Source organism: Macaca thibetana, chromosome 2 (assembly GCF_024542745.1).
Source record: "Macaca thibetana thibetana isolate TM-01 chromosome 2, ASM2454274v1, whole genome shotgun sequence".
Taxonomy (NCBI): domain Eukaryota; kingdom Metazoa; phylum Chordata; class Mammalia; order Primates; family Cercopithecidae; genus Macaca; species Macaca thibetana.
The window spans coordinates 148,752,985-148,771,408 of NC_065579.1; the positions used below are offsets into that span (position 1 = coordinate 148,752,985).

The 18,424-nt window shown below is 42.2% G+C and overlaps 1 protein-coding gene across 9 annotated transcripts in view; it reads left to right on the forward strand.

The window, feature by feature from the left end:
• Positions 1 to 18,424, forward strand: part of SLC41A3 (solute carrier family 41 member 3) — a 78,635-nt gene that overhangs the window by 34,746 nt on the left and 25,465 nt on the right. For all 9 annotated transcript variants that reach the window (XM_050781705.1, XM_050781707.1, XM_050781710.1 and 6 more), the window contains one exon: positions 15,535 to 15,606. In XM_050781705.1, coding sequence (XP_050637662.1) covers positions 15,535 to 15,606 — 72 coding nt within the window. The remainder of the gene's footprint in view (positions 1 to 15,534; positions 15,607 to 18,424) is intronic.

Here is an 18,424-nt window from a genome sequence, read left to right on the forward strand (position 1 = left end):
AAACTGCCGGGATTATACGCATGAGTCACTGTGCCCAGCCCGTAACTGCATTTTAAACACTTCTCTACAATGATCATATCTTAGTGTTTTAATTCTCTTAAAATACGTAAAACACGAGAGGAAGAAAGAACTATTAATGTAATTCTTGAACTCCTGACCTCATGATCCACCTGCCTGGGCCTCCCAAAGTGCTGGGATTACAGGCGTGAGCCACCGTGCCTGGCCATATTAATGTAATTCATTACAACAGTCTCAAAGGAGAATAGACACATTATTATCACAGTAGAACCTTCAAAGGTTTTACTTCTTTTTTTTTTTTTTTTTTTTGAGATCCCAGGAGGCAGGGGATGCAGTGAGCCAAGATCATGCCACTGGACTCCGGCCTGGGTGACACAGCAAAACTGTGTCTTGCTCATCGCCCAGGCTGGAGTGCAGTGGTGCAATCTCGGCTCACTGCAAGCTCCGCCTCCTGGGTTCATGCCATTCTCCTGTCTCAGCCTCCCGAATAGCTGGGACTACAGGCGCCCGCCACCTCGCCTGGCTAATTTTTTGTATTTTTAGTAGAGACGGCGTTTCACCGTGTTAGCCAGGATGGTCTCGATCTCCTGACCTCATGATCCGCCCGCCTCGGCCTCCCAAAGTCCTGGGATTACAGGTGTGAGCCACCGCGCCCGGCCTCAAAAAGTTTAAAACTCAAAGGTTTTACTTTGTTATTTTTTCAAAAAAATCAGTCTTAAGGTATAAATTGATAACAATAAAAACAGAGGGTTTAAGTGTGCAGGTCAATGACTTTTGATGAATACATACACCTTTGTAGCTATGACTCTAGTTGAGACACAGAACATCTCCATCTCCCTGGGAAGTTCTTGTCACTGTTGCAGCCCACTCCCCTACTCCATACCGGACCCTCTGATCTACCTTCAATCTCCATCTATTAGTTTTGCCTTCAACTCCCATATGTGACTTACAAAGATACTCTTAGTGCAACTTGAAACAGAAGAATATTTTATTTATGTTGTTCTGTGTATTCTGGCTAGTATAATAAACTAGGAAAAGAAAATAAGAGTCTTAAATATTGGAAAGGAAGACAAAAACTTATGTTATTAGTGATATGCTTACCTTCTTGGAAAATCTAAGCAAATCACTTAGAAAACTGTAAAACAAACAGTAAAGTGGGCCAGTTTCAAAACATCTAAATGAAATAAAATATATACATTAACATACATAAACTTGTCTCTATATACTCCTGTTCACTCTGGAAATAGTTGTTTATAAAGTATAATTTAAAAAGAGATTCCCTTCAAACTATTAACCAGTTTTTAAATAGTTTCAGAATAATCCTCAAAACACAATGCGCAAAACCTATACAAATAAACTACAAAGCTTTATAAAGAGAAATAAAAATTTGGAGAGAGGTGAAGTTCCTGAATGGCAAAAGTCAATGTTGTAAAGTTATCAATTCTCTTTCTTTTAGCTTATAAAATTAATACAAATTTTTCTAATAACTAGTGATGGTGAGCATGAATGTGCTTATTGGCCATTTGTACGTCTTCTTTGGAAAACTGTCTATTCAAGTCCTTTACTCAGTTTTTAATTAGTTTTCTTGGTTCTGTTGTTGAGTTGTAGTTCCTCATATATTCTGAATATTAATCTCTTATCAGTATATGCTTGGCAAATATTTTCTCCAGTTCTGTAGGATACCTTTTTGCGTTATGTCCTTTAATGCACAGAAGTTTTTAATTTTCATGTAGTTCATCTATTTTTGCTTTTGTCACCTGTGCTTTTAGTGTCATATCCAAGAAATCATTGCCAAGTCTAATGCCTTGAAACTTTTTGCCTATGTTTTCTTTTGATTACTTTTGTAGTTTGAATTCTTGTTTAGGTCTTTGATTCATTTCGAGTTTATTTTTGTACATGGTGTAACATAAGCATCCAACTTCATTCTTTTGCATGTGGATATTTGGTTTTCCCAGCTCCATTTTTTTGAAGACTGTCCTTTTCCCATTGAATGTCCATGGCACCCTTGTCATTTGACCATATATTTGAGGGTTTATTTCCAGGATATTTTATTCCATTGATCTCTATGCCTGTTTTTATACCACACCATTCAGATTACTGTAGTTTTGTAATAAGTTTTGAAGTCATGAAGTATGAGACCTCCAACCTTGTTCTTTCTTGAGATTGTTTGGGCTATTCAGGGTCCCTTAAATTCCATAGGAATTTATGAATGTATTTTTCTATTTCATCAAAATACAGCATTTAGTTCTTGTTTGTTTGTTTGTTTTGAGACAGGGTCACCCAGGCTGGAGTGCAGTGGCATGAACATGGCTTACTGTACCCTCTGCCTCCCAGGCTCAGGTGATCTTCCTACCTCAGCCTCCTGAGTTGCTGGGACCACAGGCATGAACCACTGCACCCAGCTAATTTTTGTATTTTTTGTAGAGACAGGATTTCACTATGTTGCCCAGGCTGGTCTCAAACTCCTGAGCTCAAGCTGTTTGCCCACTTTGGCCTCCCAAAGTGCTGGGATTACAGGCGTGAGTCACTGTGCTGGCCAGCATTTAGTTTTTTTGCTTAAATATTTTAATGTTTAGGTTTTGATGAGATTGTATTAAATTTGTAGATTCTTCAGCTAGTATTGACATCTTTCTTTTTCTTTTTTTTTTTTTTTTTTTTTTTTTTTTGAGATGGAGTTTCGCTCCATCGCCCAGGCTGGAGTACAGTCACGCGATCTCAGCTCACTGCAACCTCCACCTCCCAGATTCAAACAATTCTCCTGCCTTAGCCTCCCAAGTAGCTGGGATTACAGGCACCTGCCACCATGCCTGGCTAATTTTTGTATTTTTAATAGAGTCGGGGTTTCACCATGTTGGCCAGGCTGGTCTTGAACTCCTGACCTCAAGTGATCCACCTGCCTCAACCTCCCAAAGTGCTGGGATTACAGGCATGAGCCACCGTGCCCAGCCTAGTATTGACATCTTAACAATATTAAGTCTTCCAGTCCATGGATTTGGCATGTCTTTTCATTTATTTGTGTCTACTTGAATTTCTTCGGAAACACTTTGTGGTTTTTAATGTACTAGTCTTTTGCCTTCTTGGTTAAGTTAATTCCTAAGTGTTTTATCCCTTTTGATGCTATTATAAATGGTGGTGTTTTTTAATTCTTTTTTGAATTATTCATTGTTATATAGAAACACAACTGATTTTTGTTTGTTGATTTTGTATCCTTCATCTTTGCTGAATTCATTTATTATAAAAATTTGTGTGTGTGTGTGTAATCTTTAGAGTTTTCAACATACAAGATTACATTATCTGCAAACAGAGGTAATATTACTTCTTCTTTTCCAGTTCTTATACCTTTTACTTTTTTTTATTTCTTGCCTAATTTCTTTGGCCAGAACTTTTAGTAGTGTGTTAAATAGAAGTAGTGAAAGCAGGCATCCTTGTCCTGTTCCTGATCTTGGAGCAAAAGTTTGTCTGCCACCATTAAGAGTGATGTTTACTGTGGGATTTTCACATATAATCTTTATTATGTTGAAGTAGTTTCCTTTTATTTCTAGTTTCTTGGGTGTGTTTTTTAAATCATGGAAAGATGTTGAATTTTGTCAGATGCTTTGTTCATCATGTGGTTTTTTTTCCCCCATTGATTCTGTTAACATGGATTGATTGATTTTTCTATGTGGAACTATCTTGTACTCCAGGAACAAACCCACTTGGTCATGGTGCATAATCCTTTTAAATATACTGTTGTATTCAGTTTATTAGTATTCTTTGAAGATTTTTGCATCAATATTCAGCAGATATTGGCCTGTAGATTTTTCTTTTAGTGTCTTTGTCTGGCTTTGGTATTAGGGTAACACTGTTCTCATAGGATGAATTTGAAAGTATTTCTCCCTCTTCAATTTTCTGGGACAGTTTATGGAGGATTGGTGTTAATTTTTCTTTAAATGTTTGGTAGAAGTCACTAGTGAAGCCTTCTGGTCCTGGGTTTTCTTTGTTGGGAGGTCTTAATTACTGATTTAGTTTTCTTAGTTTTCAGCATATTCCAATTTTCTGTTTCCCCATGATTCAGTCCTGGTAAATTGTGTTTCTCTAGGAATATATCATTTCAGTTAGGCTGCCTAGTGTGTTTGGATACAATTTCCTCTCTTGTATTCCTTTTTATTTCTGTAGAATCAGTAGTTATGTCCCATTTTCATTTTTAATTATAGTTTTTTGAGACTTCTTTTTTTCTTAGTCAGTTTAGCTAAAGGCTTTGAGTTATTTTTTTGTTTTGTTTTGTTTTGTTTTTTAAGGAACTAATCAATTCTTAGTTTCATTGATTTTTCTCTGTTATCTTTCTATTCTCTAGTTTATTTATCCCTGCTATAATCTTTATTATTTCCTTCTTTCTGTGAACTTTGGGTTTAGTTTGCTCTTTTCTTAGTTTCCTAAGGTATAAGTTCAGGTGGTTTATTTGAGGTCTTTTTTTTTAATGGAATTGTTTACAGCTATAAATTTCCCTTTAAAACTGCTTTCACTGCATCTTATAAATTATGATGTGTTGTATTTTCATTTTCATTTGTCTCGAGATATTTTCTAATTTACTTTGGAATTTTTTTTTTTTTTTTTTGACCCACTGGTTGTTCATGTGTGTGTTGCTTGATTTCCACATTTTTGGAGATTCTTCAATCTGGAGATTGGAAAATATACTCTGTATGATTTTAATCTTCTCAAATATATTAAGACTGGTTTCATGGCCTAACATATGATCTGTCTTGGAGAATGTTTCATGTTCACATTTCATTGAGAAAAATGTGTATTCTTCCATTGTTTGGGAGTGTTTTGTATGTCTTTTAGGTCCAGTCTATTCCTAGTGTTATTCAAACCGTCTGTTTCCTTACTGATCTTCTGTCTGGTTGTTGTATTCATCATTGATGGTGTGGTATTGAAGTCTCCAACTATTGTTGAACTCCTCTCTGTTTCTTTCTTCAGTTCTGTCAGTGTTTGCATCATATGTTTTGGGAACTTTGATGTTTGGTAAAACATGTTTCACTATTTGTAATTGTTCTATCTTTGGGATGATTTCATCCTTGTGTCATTGTATAATGTCTTTCTTTGTATCTTGTAACAGTTTTTGACTTAAAGTCCATTTTGTCTTAAATTAGCATAGCCACCCCAGCCCTCTTTTGCTACTATTTGCATGGAATATCTTTTACCATCTTTTCACAATAAACCTTTATGTGTCCTTAAATCTAAAGTGAATTTCTTATGGACAACATATAGTTGAATGCTGTTTTTTGTTTTGTTTTGTTCTTAATCCATTCTGCCAGTCTTTGTATTTTGATTAGGGGATTTAATCCATTTACATTAAAAGTAATTACTGATAGGGAAGGACTTACTGTTGCCATTTTATTTGTTTTCTGTGTCTTAATAGCTTTTTTGGTCTCTTAATTTCTTCCCTATTACCTTCCTCTGTAGTGGTTTGTTTTTTTGTTTTTTTGTTTTTTTGTTTTTTTTTGGCAGTGATATGTTTTGATTGCCTTCTTAGTTCTTTTTGTTTATATTTTATAAATGTTTTCTTTGTAGTTACCATGGGGATTACATACAACATCCTAAAGTTATTACAATCTACCTTAAACTGACAGCAGCTTAACTTCAATTGCATATAAAACTCTACTGTTTACAGTTCTGCCTCTGAACTTTGTTATTGAGGTCATAATATTTATCTTTTTATATTGTGTACCTATTAAAATAAAGTTATACTTTTGTGCTTTTGTGTTTTAAATGCTTATAAAAAATTTTTACAAACCAATTTTAAAATAATACAATTTTTAATACCTTTTTGTGCATTTACCTTTATTGGAGAACATTATATTTTCATTTAGCTTCAAGTTCCTGTCTGGCATTCTTTCATTTCCACTTAAAGGACTCTCTTTACCATTTCTTGTAGGGCAGATCTAGTAATAATGAACTCCCTTAGCTTTCATTTAGGAATGTCTTAATTTTTCCCTCATTTGTGTAAAATAGTTTTGCCAGATATAGAATTCTCAGTTGACAGGTGTTTTTATCCAGCACTTTAAATATATTAATAGTATTACCTCTGGACTGCAGGTTTCTGCTGAGAAATCCACTGATGATTTTATTGAGGATCTTTTGTATGTTATGAGTCTCTTTCCTCTGTTGAAGATTCTCTTTTTGTTTTTGACTTTCAAATAGTTTGTTTATAATGTGTCTCAGTATTGATATTTTTGAGTTTATCCTACTTAAAATTCATATACCTTACATTTCTATATTCATATCTTTTTTTTTCAAATGTGGGAAGTTTTTGGCCATTGTTTCTTCAAACAAGCTCTCTGCCCACTTATCTCTCTCTTTCCTTTCTGGAATTCCAAATTGTATGTATTACAATGGAGTGTTCTATAATTTCCTTAAGTTTTATTCATTTTTCTTAAATCTTCTTTATTTTTGTTCTTCAGACTTGATAATTTCAAATGACCTATTTTCAAATTTGCTCATTCCTCTGTTAGAGTTTGCTGTTGAACCTCTGCAGAGAATTTTTCAATTCAATTATTGTTTTTTTCAGTTCCAGTATTTCTGTTTGGTTCTTTATGATTTCTATTTCTTTGTTGACATTTTCATCTTGTTCATATCTTTTTTTTTAATTTCCTACAGTTATATGTCATTTAGCTCACTGAACATATTTAAGATAGTTGTTTTAAAGTCTTTGCAAGCTTGAAGACTTTCTTTAGTATCTGTCAATTTTTTTTGTTTTTATGACTAGACTGTGTTTTACTTTTTTTGGGTATCCTTTCTCATCTTTTATTAAAAATCAAGTATTTGCAAAACAGCTCTCTCCCCAGTCTTTGCAGACTGGCTCTGTGCAGGGAAAAATCTTCACCAATTAGTCTAGCATGAAGGCTTAAGGTCTTTTTAGGGGTTTTCTGGCATGCATCTCCCAGGGCCTGTGGATGTGCTTTTTCTCTCCAATTCCCCCATATACAAGGCTGCTTTTAAATGTCTTAATTTCCCTCAGAGTGTCAACTCCGCTTCTTCTCTGGGCCTTGACATTGTATTGTGTTCCTCTGTCCATAATCTCTTTCCCCTAGGCACCCATGGGTCTACATTTCCTCCATGGCTCTAACATGTTGGGCACCTCTGTGGCCTTCATCCTAATGTGCAAACAGTGTCACCATTTCCATTTGCTCTCGAGAGAGAGACAGAAACCAGTTACTTGGGCAGCTCCCAGGCAAGCCAGAGGATAGCCAGCAGGTTCTATTCCTTTCTTTCCTTCTTTCTTTCTAGGATTAGGTGATTTCTCCCAACCGCACCATGCTGTGTGGAGGAGGGGGTGGTGCAAGGGCAAGCAGAAACACCATGGAATTTCCTACTGGTTTGAGGGTGGCTTTTTCTTGGTTGGATTTTCTCTTGGTTGCTGCAGATCTTAACTGGTTTCTGGGCTGCCTCAAAGTATTTTGGTCAGTCTGTGTTTCTTATTTGATGTGTCTGTGGGGAAACAAGGGCCTGGAGGTGCCTATTCACCATCTTGCTGGTGCCACTCTTTCTCAGCTGCCTTTTAAATTTATTTTTGCTTTGATTGAGTACATCCTCTACTAATTGTTTTAGATAAGATTTGTTGGAAGTCAACTTTGGACATTTGGAGTTGGAAAATGCTTTACTTTTTCCTTACCATTGAATGCCAGCCTGGCTGGCTAGGGAATGCAATGTTCACAATTATTTTCCTGCAGTACTGAAGTTATAGCTTCAGTACCTTCTTGTGCCCAGTGTTGCTGATGGAAGCCTGTGCCCTTTTGAGTCTCATTTTTTTTAGGTAATTTATCTTTCTATCTGGACTTTTTGGAGATTTTTTTCTTTTATCATCTGTGTTATGGAATTTCACCATGATGTTTCTGGCATAGACTTTTTCTCATTGTCTTACATGTATCTTGGAGTTTTTCAATCTAAAGACATCTGTCTTCAGCTCTATAGAAAACTTTTTGGTTTTTTTTGTATTTTTATATTCATTCTTATTCATTTCCCCGCCCTCCCCTCCCCGGAACTCCTATTTGGGTACATATTGTAGTTTCTGAGTCTACCTTTTTGAGTTTCTTAACTCTTTTTTCATACTCCCTACATTTCTGCTAGAATACTTCTGCTCCATTTAATTTTTCACTGATTCACTCATCACTCTCTCTCTTTAACCACTGTGCTATTGAAATCATCTAATGAAAAGATTTTTTTTAATTTTAAATTCAGAAATAGAATATGTACTTTCTAGAATCTCAAAAATTATCTTTTTATTTATGAGGGACCATTCTCTGACATCTCATTTAGTTAACTTATCCTAGATACTTACTCAGTTTCATACTTTGATTCTGTTTCCCTAGATTTTGTACTTCCATTGGTTGACTTTGATGAATTTCAAACTCAGAGCCTTGTGGCTTGCCTTTAGTGAATAGGTGCTTGTGCATAATTTTATTTTAGATTTACACTTACCTCGTAGATCTGCAAATACTGCCCTTAGTTAGAGGAAGCTGTCTCTAAGGATTGGAGGGAGGGCAGTCAGAATGTGTTGCCTAGACTATGTGCCAATAACTCTTTTCATGGGTATGGGGGCTCTGTGTCCCTCTTGTCACGGCCACTTGGGGCACTGCCCCGCCTCTCTGACCCCATCACTCTCGCTGCATCTGCTTGGAGCTAGGCCAGGTGGCCACATCTCATTCTTGGCACAAACCAAGCAGGCAGGGGAAAGGTCAACCCTCCTTGAAGCTCCTGCAGAGGTCTCTGCAGCAAATGCCCTTTCAGCTGCACCAGGCTCCCTTCTGCTCCCATTATCCCCAGGACTACCTCTGCCTTTTGCAATAGGCCTTTCCTCTGTAGTTTTCAGTTATGGATTCTCTTGTCAACCCAATTTATCACTTTCCATTGTTAAGGGATTCCTTTTCATTTCTGTTACAGTATAAATACCTCTTCTTGTTTTCCATCGCTCTATTACATTTTAAAAACTATCTCCTCAGTGCTAGAATGAATCCTGTGATGCTGGATTCGGGTTGGAAATAAGCGTGAACTCATGTTTATTGTAATATGTATGTAGAGAGATATTTATGGTGTGTATAGATGCATGGATAGTTACTTTATTCTTGAGGTTAAAAGCCTGCGCTCATATTTATTCTGTTGCTGAAATGGTTCTAGCTTGGGTGGCTCCTGCTTCCTGACATGCCCCACCCGCTCTTGGGCACTCCCTTACCTTTTGGCACTGTGAAATACTCCAGGTACACACTTTGTATTTTCCTTGCCCTGGCCCTAGAATGAGCCATTTTCCTAAGGAAGCTGGCTCTTTTATTGAAGAACTGAATTTAGCAAACAAGATCTGGGTAGTGGGTGTACTTGTTGCTCCTGGGATGCCACCACTTCTAGTTCCTCTCAGTGCACTGAATTAGGAAACGTATATATGTATGCTAACCTGTGTATGTACACATATCCACAGGTAAGATCCCTTAATACATTATTAGAGTGTGGGACTTTAAAGAGAAGGATCTTTGCATAGCCTCAAAGCATCTCCTTTAAATATGTGTGTATTGCTCTGGTTGTTTTAACATATGTCCTCAAATCTTGGATATACTGCCTTAGAGGAGCTAAAGCTTAATTCCTTCTCCTTGAGTGTGGGCAAGACCTAACGACTCATTTCTACCTGAGAATATAGGAAGGAAAAAAATAGTGTTTGCAGTGGAGAAACCTGGCAGATGCCACCTCGGCAGTGACCTGGGTCAGCAGCATTGGTGATGAGTCTTGCTATCACCTGTGACAGGGTGCACAGTGAATTCTCCTCACCTCACTGGTCTTCTACCTCAAAATCCACAATCTCAGTTTAATCATGAGGAAGCCTCAGACAAACCCAAATTGAGGGACATCCTACAAAATAGCTGACTTGTATTCTACAGTGAGACTCAGGAGCTGTGGCTAAATGCAGTGGGCCATCCTGATTTAATTCCTGGAACATAAAAAAGGACATTAGTGAGAAAACTGGGAACATATGAATACATTCCATAGTTTAGTTACTAGTGTTGTACCAGTGTTCAATTTTTAGTTTGGTGACTATGTTCATCCATTTGTGTTGCTCTAAAGGAATACCTGAGACTTGGTAATTTATAAAGAAAAGAGGTTTATTTGGCTTATAGTGCTGCAGGCTGTACAGGAAGCATGGTGTCAGCATCTGCTTCTGGTGAGGGCTTCAGGAAGCTTCCAATTATGGTGGAAGCTGAAGGGGAGCCAATGTGTCACATGGTGAGAGACGGAGCAAGAGAGAGGGAAGGAGAAGGTGCTAGACTCAATCAGCTCTCATGTGAACTCAGAGCAAGAACTCACTCATTACCATGAGGAGGGCACCCAGCCATTCATGAAGGATCCACCCCCATGACCCAAACACCTCCCACCAAGCCCCACCTCCAACACTGGGGATCACATTTCAACATGAGAATTGGAAGGGACAAATATCCAAACCAGATCATTCTTCCCCTGGCCCCCTCAAATATCTCATTCTCACATTACAGAATGCAATCATCCCTTTCCAGTAGTCCCCAAAAGTCTTAACTCATTCCAGCATCAACTCAATCAAAAGTCCAGTGTCTCATCTGAAACCAAACACATTTCTTCCACTTGTGAGTGATTTTACTCCTATCCCAAGATGCAATGGTGGTACAGGCATTAGGTAAACATTCTCATTCCAAAAGGCAGAAATCAGCTGAAAGAAACAAACAACAGGCCCCATGCAAGTCTGAAGCCCAGCAGACAGGCATTACATTTTAAAGCTTCATAATGATCTCCCTTGACTCCATGTCCTGCGTTCAGGGCACACTGGTGCAAACAGTAGGCTCCCAAGGCCTCTGGACTTCTCTACCCCTGTGGCTGCTTTCATGGTGGGAGTTGAGTGCCTGCGGCTTTTCTGGGCACACAGTACAAGCTAGCTAGTGGCTCTCCTATTCTAGGGTATGGAGGGTGGTGGTCTCCTTTCCAAGCTCCACTAGGCATTGGCCCAGTGGGGGCTTTAGGTGGCCTCTAACCCCACATTTCCCCTTGGCACTGCCCTACTAGGGTTTCTCTGTGGGGATTCTGCCCCAGTGGCAGGCTTCTATCTGGATATCCAGGCTTTCACATACATCCTTTAAAATCTAGGTGAAAGCAGCCAAACCTCCTTCACTCTTGCATTCCATGTGCTGACAGACTTTACACCACTTGGAAGCCACCAAGGTATAAGGCTTGCATCCTCTGAAGCAGCACCCGAAGCTTTACTTGATGTCCTTTGAGCCATGGCTGGAGCTGGAACAGCCAGGGATGTTGGAAGCAGTGTCCCAAGACTGTACAGGGAAGCGGTGCCCTAGCCCCAAAACCATTCTTTCCTCCTAAGCCACTGGACCTGTGATGGGAAGGGCTGCCTCAAAAATCTGAAATGTCTCAAGGCTTTTTTCCCATTGTATTGATTATCAGCACTGGTTCCCTTTTCTCTCTAGCCACTGGTTGCTCTTTAGGCCCCTTTGATTCCTTCTCTACCACAAGGCAAGGCTGCAAATTTTTCAAAATTTTATGCTCTGCTTTTCTTTTAAATATGTTTCAACTTTTAGTCACTCATTTGCCCCCACATCTGTTTGTAGGTTGTTAGAAGCAGCCACACCATGTCTCTAGAAATTTGCTCCTTAGAAATTTCTCCTGCCTGATACCCTAAGACAGCACTCCTAAGTTCAACCTTCCACAAATCCCTAGAGCATGGGCACAGTGCAGCCAAGTTCTATGCTAAGGTGTAACAAGGGTGACCTTTTCTCTAGTTCCCAATAACTTTCTCATTTCTATCTGAGACCTCATCAGCCTGGCCTTCTCTGTCCATATCTCTATCAGCATTTTGGCCAAAACCATTTAACAAGTCTGTAAGAAGTTCCAAACTTTCCCTCATTTTCCTGTCTTCTTCTGAGCCCTCCAAACTCTACAGGCTGTACAAGAAGCATAGTGGTAGCATCTGCTTCCAGGAAGCTTTCACTCATGGTGGAGGCAAAGGGGAGCAGGCATCACATGGCAAGAAAGGGAGGAGAGAGGAAGGAGGTGCCAGACTCTTAAACAATTAGCTGTCATGTGAACTCAGTGAGAACTCACTCATTACCACAAGAAGGGCACCAAGCTATTCATGAGGGATCTGTCCCCATGACCCAGACACCTCCCACCGGATCCTACCTCCAACACTGGGGATCACACTTCCACATGAGATTTGGAGGGGACACACATCCAAACCATATGCGTGACTATCTCAGGTTATGTAAGTATTATCAGGAGAGGTTGGGTGCAGGGTATGTAGGAACTCTCTCTGTTGACTTTGAAACTTTTCCAAAGTCTAAAATTATTCCCAAATAAAATGTTAAAAGATTGTCTTACCCCAATCTGGAAAGGAGGACAGCAAAACAGATGTTCCATCTTTCGTCTTAATCTAGTAAGTGTATTTTGTTATTAGAAAAAAATACAGAAAGTAATGACAAATTACGTGAGTGGGCTAAATGTCCTTCCGAAGAGATGAGTCATTGGATAGGTTAGGATCCTGGTAGGAGAGAGGGGACATACAAGTGGGCAGTGAGCAGAGTTTCAGGAAGGGTTCATTCAGGAAACCAAGAAGAGGCGGCAAAGCACCCCAGGACTCACACCCACAGGGAGTGAGTATCACTCCAGTTCTCAAGGGGCAGAGGGAGGAAAGGCCGTTTCCAGATCCTGGCGGGTGGGGTTGGGGCTGTGCGTGTAGCTGTAGGTGAAGGCTAACCCACTGGAGCTGTGGGTTTAGGTGGAAGATCACAGCCCCTGCCCCATAGGAAGGGTGCAGTGGTCACACACCCGTCTCACTCACTGTTGGGCCTCCAGTGTGGTTCTGGCTCCCCATTGGCCAGAACCAACCAGAAGTGAAAGGGCAAGTGGGGTGTGTTGAGCTTGTTGATGCCATCCTCACAGGGCAGCCTCGCAGGCCCAGAGCTGGTGGAGGGGAGAGCAGGCCCGAGGCATGCATGGAGAACACCCGGCGCTGGCACCCCAAGTTGGTGAAAGCAGGCTGTTCTACATAGACAGTAAGGAAAGGCTTAGAAAATCTAGAATGGAGACAGGATCCTGTGGGATTTTTTGTAGAAGCCTGGAATTGTCAGATTCAAAGAAGTTTTTTTAAAAAATCAATGAAATCTAAATGCACATTGAGGAAGGGCCTCTGTGAAACCCTTCTGTTGAGGAAAATCTGGGTTGCTCTCCATAAATGCTGCTGCCTCCCACTGGTTTTCACTTTGAACTCTTCATCTCTATTCAGACTGGCCCCATGCCTGCAGCTATTTCCCCTGATAACTCTAGGACCTCCATTCCAGGGCAGAAAAATGGCCCTACCTAATGGAGACCTGCTCCCCGAGAGCCCCCTTGTGGGTGGTGACAAACACTCCTTCCTTGACCAAACCCAAGTCAGGCTCCTCTGAGCTATCTTCTCCACTTGCCTGCTGGCTCTGCTCTAGAGAAGAGCCCTGCTAAGCTGGTTTACTGGAAATCCCCTACCCTGATATCCAGCCAGGCTCCTTTTCTCCACTCTTGGTATCTGATCACGGTGCTCCCCCCATCCTTGATAGCCAACTGAATACACTTAATTTCATTGGCTCCCTTGCCCTGCACATTGGCTCTTCACCCTCAGTTATCCCTGTAGTGCTCAGCGTTGACTTCATTCTTTCTCCCTCATGGCAGTAGTTTTGGAGGAGGTCCTCTTTGCTGTTTTTGACAAGCGTCAGGATTGTTTCTCTTAGGCAGTGGTCTGTGTTCCTCCACCCAAACCCACAGCTCCCGTGGCTCCTGCTGGTCTGGCATGCTGCTTCCTGTCCGTCCCATCTCACCTCCTTCCCTCTTCATCACCAGCTTAGTCAGTCCCCTACAGTCCTGGGAAACGTAGTGTTCGGTGGTCTTCTCTGTACTAAATCCCACCACCATCCTGGAAGTTGAGTCATAGGCTGAGTCACAGGGATGACTCATCCAAAACCCAAGCCTCCAAGTTTTTGGACGGCTCAGCTCTAGTGAGTGCCACCTTCAGTCTACTTCAGCCATCCTGGCCCTGAAATACTCTGGACACTCTGAAATCTTAATCCCTTTACACCCTACATCTTGCCATACTTCTTCCCCTCCCATGTCTCTCTCTCCCACCTCTGTGGATGTCTGAGCTCCTCATCCCCCTGCCCTCACTGCTTTACCTCTTGGTCTCACTTCCTGCTTTCTGCAGCCTTCGCTCAGTGATGTGCTCCTGGACGCCAGGGATGGACTCAGGCTCACATACATAGCAAGGGCCAGGCTGCCATGTGGGCTGTACAGGCTATAGATGTTTTATAGATGATAAATATTTTGAGAAAGTATCTTTTCTGACTCATACTCAGAAATCATATGGGCCAGCACAACTCCCTTATCTGATAAGATCAGCACCCAGGTTGGAGCTGGATGATTAATAGAAAACATGAGTTGAAGCAGCAGACAGGCACACTTAGGTCCCAGTGAACACACGGTGCAGCTGCAGAGCAGAAGAGGGGGTGAGTCATTGGCTATGCGTGCTCATCACGCCCTGGGCTCTGCTGCGTCTCTGCCCTGCCTCCTTCCCTTACTGTTCAAACAGGGACACCTGCGGTGGGTGTCATATCTACTCAACAAGAGTGGACTAAGGCCTACCCACAGTCAGGTGCCGCGTCCCAGACGTCAGTCATGAAGACAAAAAGGCTCCCCTTCTCTGTGAAAAGAAAATGAATTATCAAGTGTTAGTAGTAGACGCATTATTATATTTTTCTCCTTGGAGTTCAGGAACTTAATGAACTGAGTTTAAGGAATCTAGGAAAATATATTTGCTTTGAAAACTTTTCTTATTTATGTCTTGAATTTTGTTGGTAATTGTTATGCTGTTAGGAGCCAAAAACCATTTTTAAAGGAGAAAGTCGTATTTATGATCTCTCTTTTTTATCCTGAGAGAAGAGAGACTTATATGTGTTCCTTAAATGGGATGATTTTGCCGAGGTGACATTGAGGGGATTGGTGGTCATTGGAGATAAGGCTAGCTTCAGGGTAGAGGAGGGTGTTGTAGGTGGCAGGGGGACCTGGCCACAGACTGGGCTTCACAGTAGGAGGCCTTGACTGAGGTCTGCACATGAGTTTGAGAGCTAGAAATGGCCTTGAAATTGCTAACATGCATGCCTGTGTGTGTGCATGCATGTGTGCCTCTATGCATTGTGTGTGGCTATGTGTGCTTGTGTGTACCGCTGTGTGTGTGCAGTCATATACTTGCATGGTCATGGAGGACTGGTCCATGACCCCCATCCAGTTCTCAAAGGGGTCTGTGCCCTAACGTTTCTCCCCAGTCCCCATATAAGAAGGCCAGTTCGCTGTTTGGAAAGCTGAGCAGAGTAATTTTTCTGACGCTGATGAAATGGTATTCGTTGATTTCTCCCCAGAGAGACTGCCTTTTCCAGGAAGGGTTGACCTGGCTTTGGGCCTACCAGTCCTACCTTTGTCCTTTTCTCTTCATTCTAGGCCAACACTGGACAAATTGATGACCCCCAGGAGCAGCACAGAGTCATCAGCAGCAACCTGGCCCTCATCCAGGTGAGTCTCCACCTTGTCCGACCTCTCTTCTGAATCTGCAGCCAGGCTTGCCCAGGTGGGAAGGGTGAAGCCTAGTGAGCTCTTGACTCTGCACTCTGGCCTGAACTTTGAGAACAGGTAGCTACCTGTCCCTCCCATATCCAATAGACCACACTCACGCAGCTTCTGGAGGCTCAGCCCACCTGAAGCAGACCCAGGGTCCCTCCAGCTTCCCCACTCCCTCCTTTCCAAGCCCCACTTCTTGAAAGACTCACCTGTACTTGCTCCTTCTTTGTCTCATGGCCTGCACAGTACTAACAGGCTTCTCTTTCCTCCAATTGTGCTTCCCAGGCCTCAGGTGTTCCCCTGACTGAGGCCGCCTGTGATTGCCTCTTACATGTGATCTTACTTTTTCTGGGCATCTGTGGATCCTTCCTGCCTGGAAATCCTTCCTTGGCTCTGCTCCTGCCTCTCTGCCTGGTCCTTCTCAGCCTGCAAGAGACATCTTAACCCCTTAGCTGCTTCATGCTCCTCTCACTCACACATCCTTCTCCCAGGTCCCAGTTCTGCTAAGCTTTTTTCCTGGGACCTTGCCACAGAGTGTCACTAAGTTAGGAGGCCCAAAGCAGGGGGAGATGAGGAAGAGATTGGCTGAGAGGCAAGAGGAGAGGCTGGACCTGGACATAGACTGGAGGTAGCTTTTTTTTTTTTTTTTTTTTTTTTTTTTTTTTTTTTTCCCTGTCCTTAGCTTTTTTTTTTTTTTTAATTTATTTATTATTATTATACTTTAAGTTGTAGGGTACATGTGCATAACGTGCAGGTTTGTTACATATGTATACTTGTGCCATGTTGCTGTGCTGCACCCATCAACTCGTCATTTACATCAGGTATAACTCCCAATGCAATCCCTCCCCCCTCCCCCCTCCCCATGATAGGCCCCGGTGTGTGATGTTCCCCTTCCTGAGTCCGAGTGATCTCATTGTTCAGCTCCCACCTATGAGTGAGAACATGCGGTGTTTGGTTTTCTGTTCTTGTGATAGTTTGCTAAGAATGATGGATTCCAGCTGCATCCAAGTCCCTACAAAAGACTCAAACTCATCCTTTTTTATGGCTGCATATGGAGGTAGCTTTATCCTAGAACCTTCTGGGCATCTCTGGGTGGGGGTGGTCTGTAGCAGCACTGAGAATATGGACCGTGAGATCAGGCAGCCCATCGTCTATCCACTGGATAGCCTTGATCAGGGCTGACTCCCCCTGTCCATCACAATAGGATGATACCTACTTTATCCCTCACCTGGGTTCCAGAACCAGTACATCTAACTCTACAGGGCATCTCCATCTGCCTATCCCCAAGACACCCCCAAAACAGCCAAGTCTGGCCTCATTATCTTCTCTGCCCATACTCACCTCTGCTAAAGTCCCCAACTCAGTCTAGTCTGATGGTTGAAAGCTCACTTTGGGAATCAGCCCACTGAGGGGCCTCAGGCAAGTCACTTCACCTTACCTGTGCAGGGGTGTTGTGAAGTTGTCGCCGTGTCGGAGTGTGGCATCTGGCTGGCACCTGGACATGACCCTGTCCTGTCAGGGTGTGCCTTGTGGATGGTCCTTCCCAGTAACCACACCAGAAACCAAGTCGCCCCAGCTGCTTCTCAGCATGCAGTCCCTTTGAGACTTCTGCCTCCGAGTTGTGCATGAATCATCCTCCTCCTCCTCCTCCCCCCCTCCCCTCCCCCCCACCCCGCCTGGATGATGGCAGACCTCTGCACTGCTCTAGCCACTACCAGGCCAGGAATCCTCCAGCTCCTCCTGGCCACCCCGGTGGCCTTTCTAAAACCCAAAGTCAGTTATGCCTCCTCTCCTTCACTGGCTCCCCTCGTCCAACTGTGGGCCTGGCCGCGCTGTCTCACCAGCTTCCTGCCCAGCCCCCACCCCTTCGCACCTCCCTGCCATGTACCTTCAGTATCTCTCCTGGGAAGGGCCTTTCTCCTCTAGTTCAGCTGCCCCTGAAGCTCTTTAAAGGCTCCACTCAGGTGTAAGTTCCTACCTGACACCAGGTGTATCTCTTTCTGCCTTTTACATCTTTGGTGCCTTATGCGTGCTGCTGCGGCTGCCCTGGTTGTAGTTGTGTGTTTAAATGTCTGCTGTCTGCAGCTGAGCCAAGTCTCACAGGCTAGCACCATGCCCTGTGGCCGAGGAACTGCAGAGTTGAGTGAGATGCTGGGGATGCCTCTAACACAAGGTCTAGCAAGGGGCAGGTAATAAATGCCTCGACTACAAGTCACACTGGTTGTACTTTACTGTTTTCCATAAAATCTTTGTCCATATGGATGCACATTTCCACATAATTGATTCTCAGCATATGTTTATGAAGCCCTGCTCAGGGCCAGGCACTGGCTTGGCATATAGTCCCAATCCTAGCATGAATGTAATTTTGTTTCCTCCATTTTGAAAAAGCTTAATTAACTCTGAATCATCAGCAGTGCAATAAGTTTTATTCATTGGACTTTTTAAGAACTTCAGCATATTCTGTTCTATAAATGTGGGGAGGCAGCAGTGACCAAAGGGGAGCCACTAAGAGCTAGTCCCCTGGGAGTCCACTCAGCACCAGCCCTGCCCACTTCCCTGAACCCTGCCACTGAGCGGGGCCTTGAGGTCTTCCTAGCCTTTGACTTACTTGAAAGATTATACTGCATTGAAAGTATCTTTGTGCATGAAATTCTTAAGATAACTTCCCACAAGTTCAAAGGGTGTGAACAGTTCAAAGCTCTAGATTTCCCTCCAAAATGACTAAAAACTATTTTCTTAGTATTACATAATTAGCCCTACCATTAATATTTGA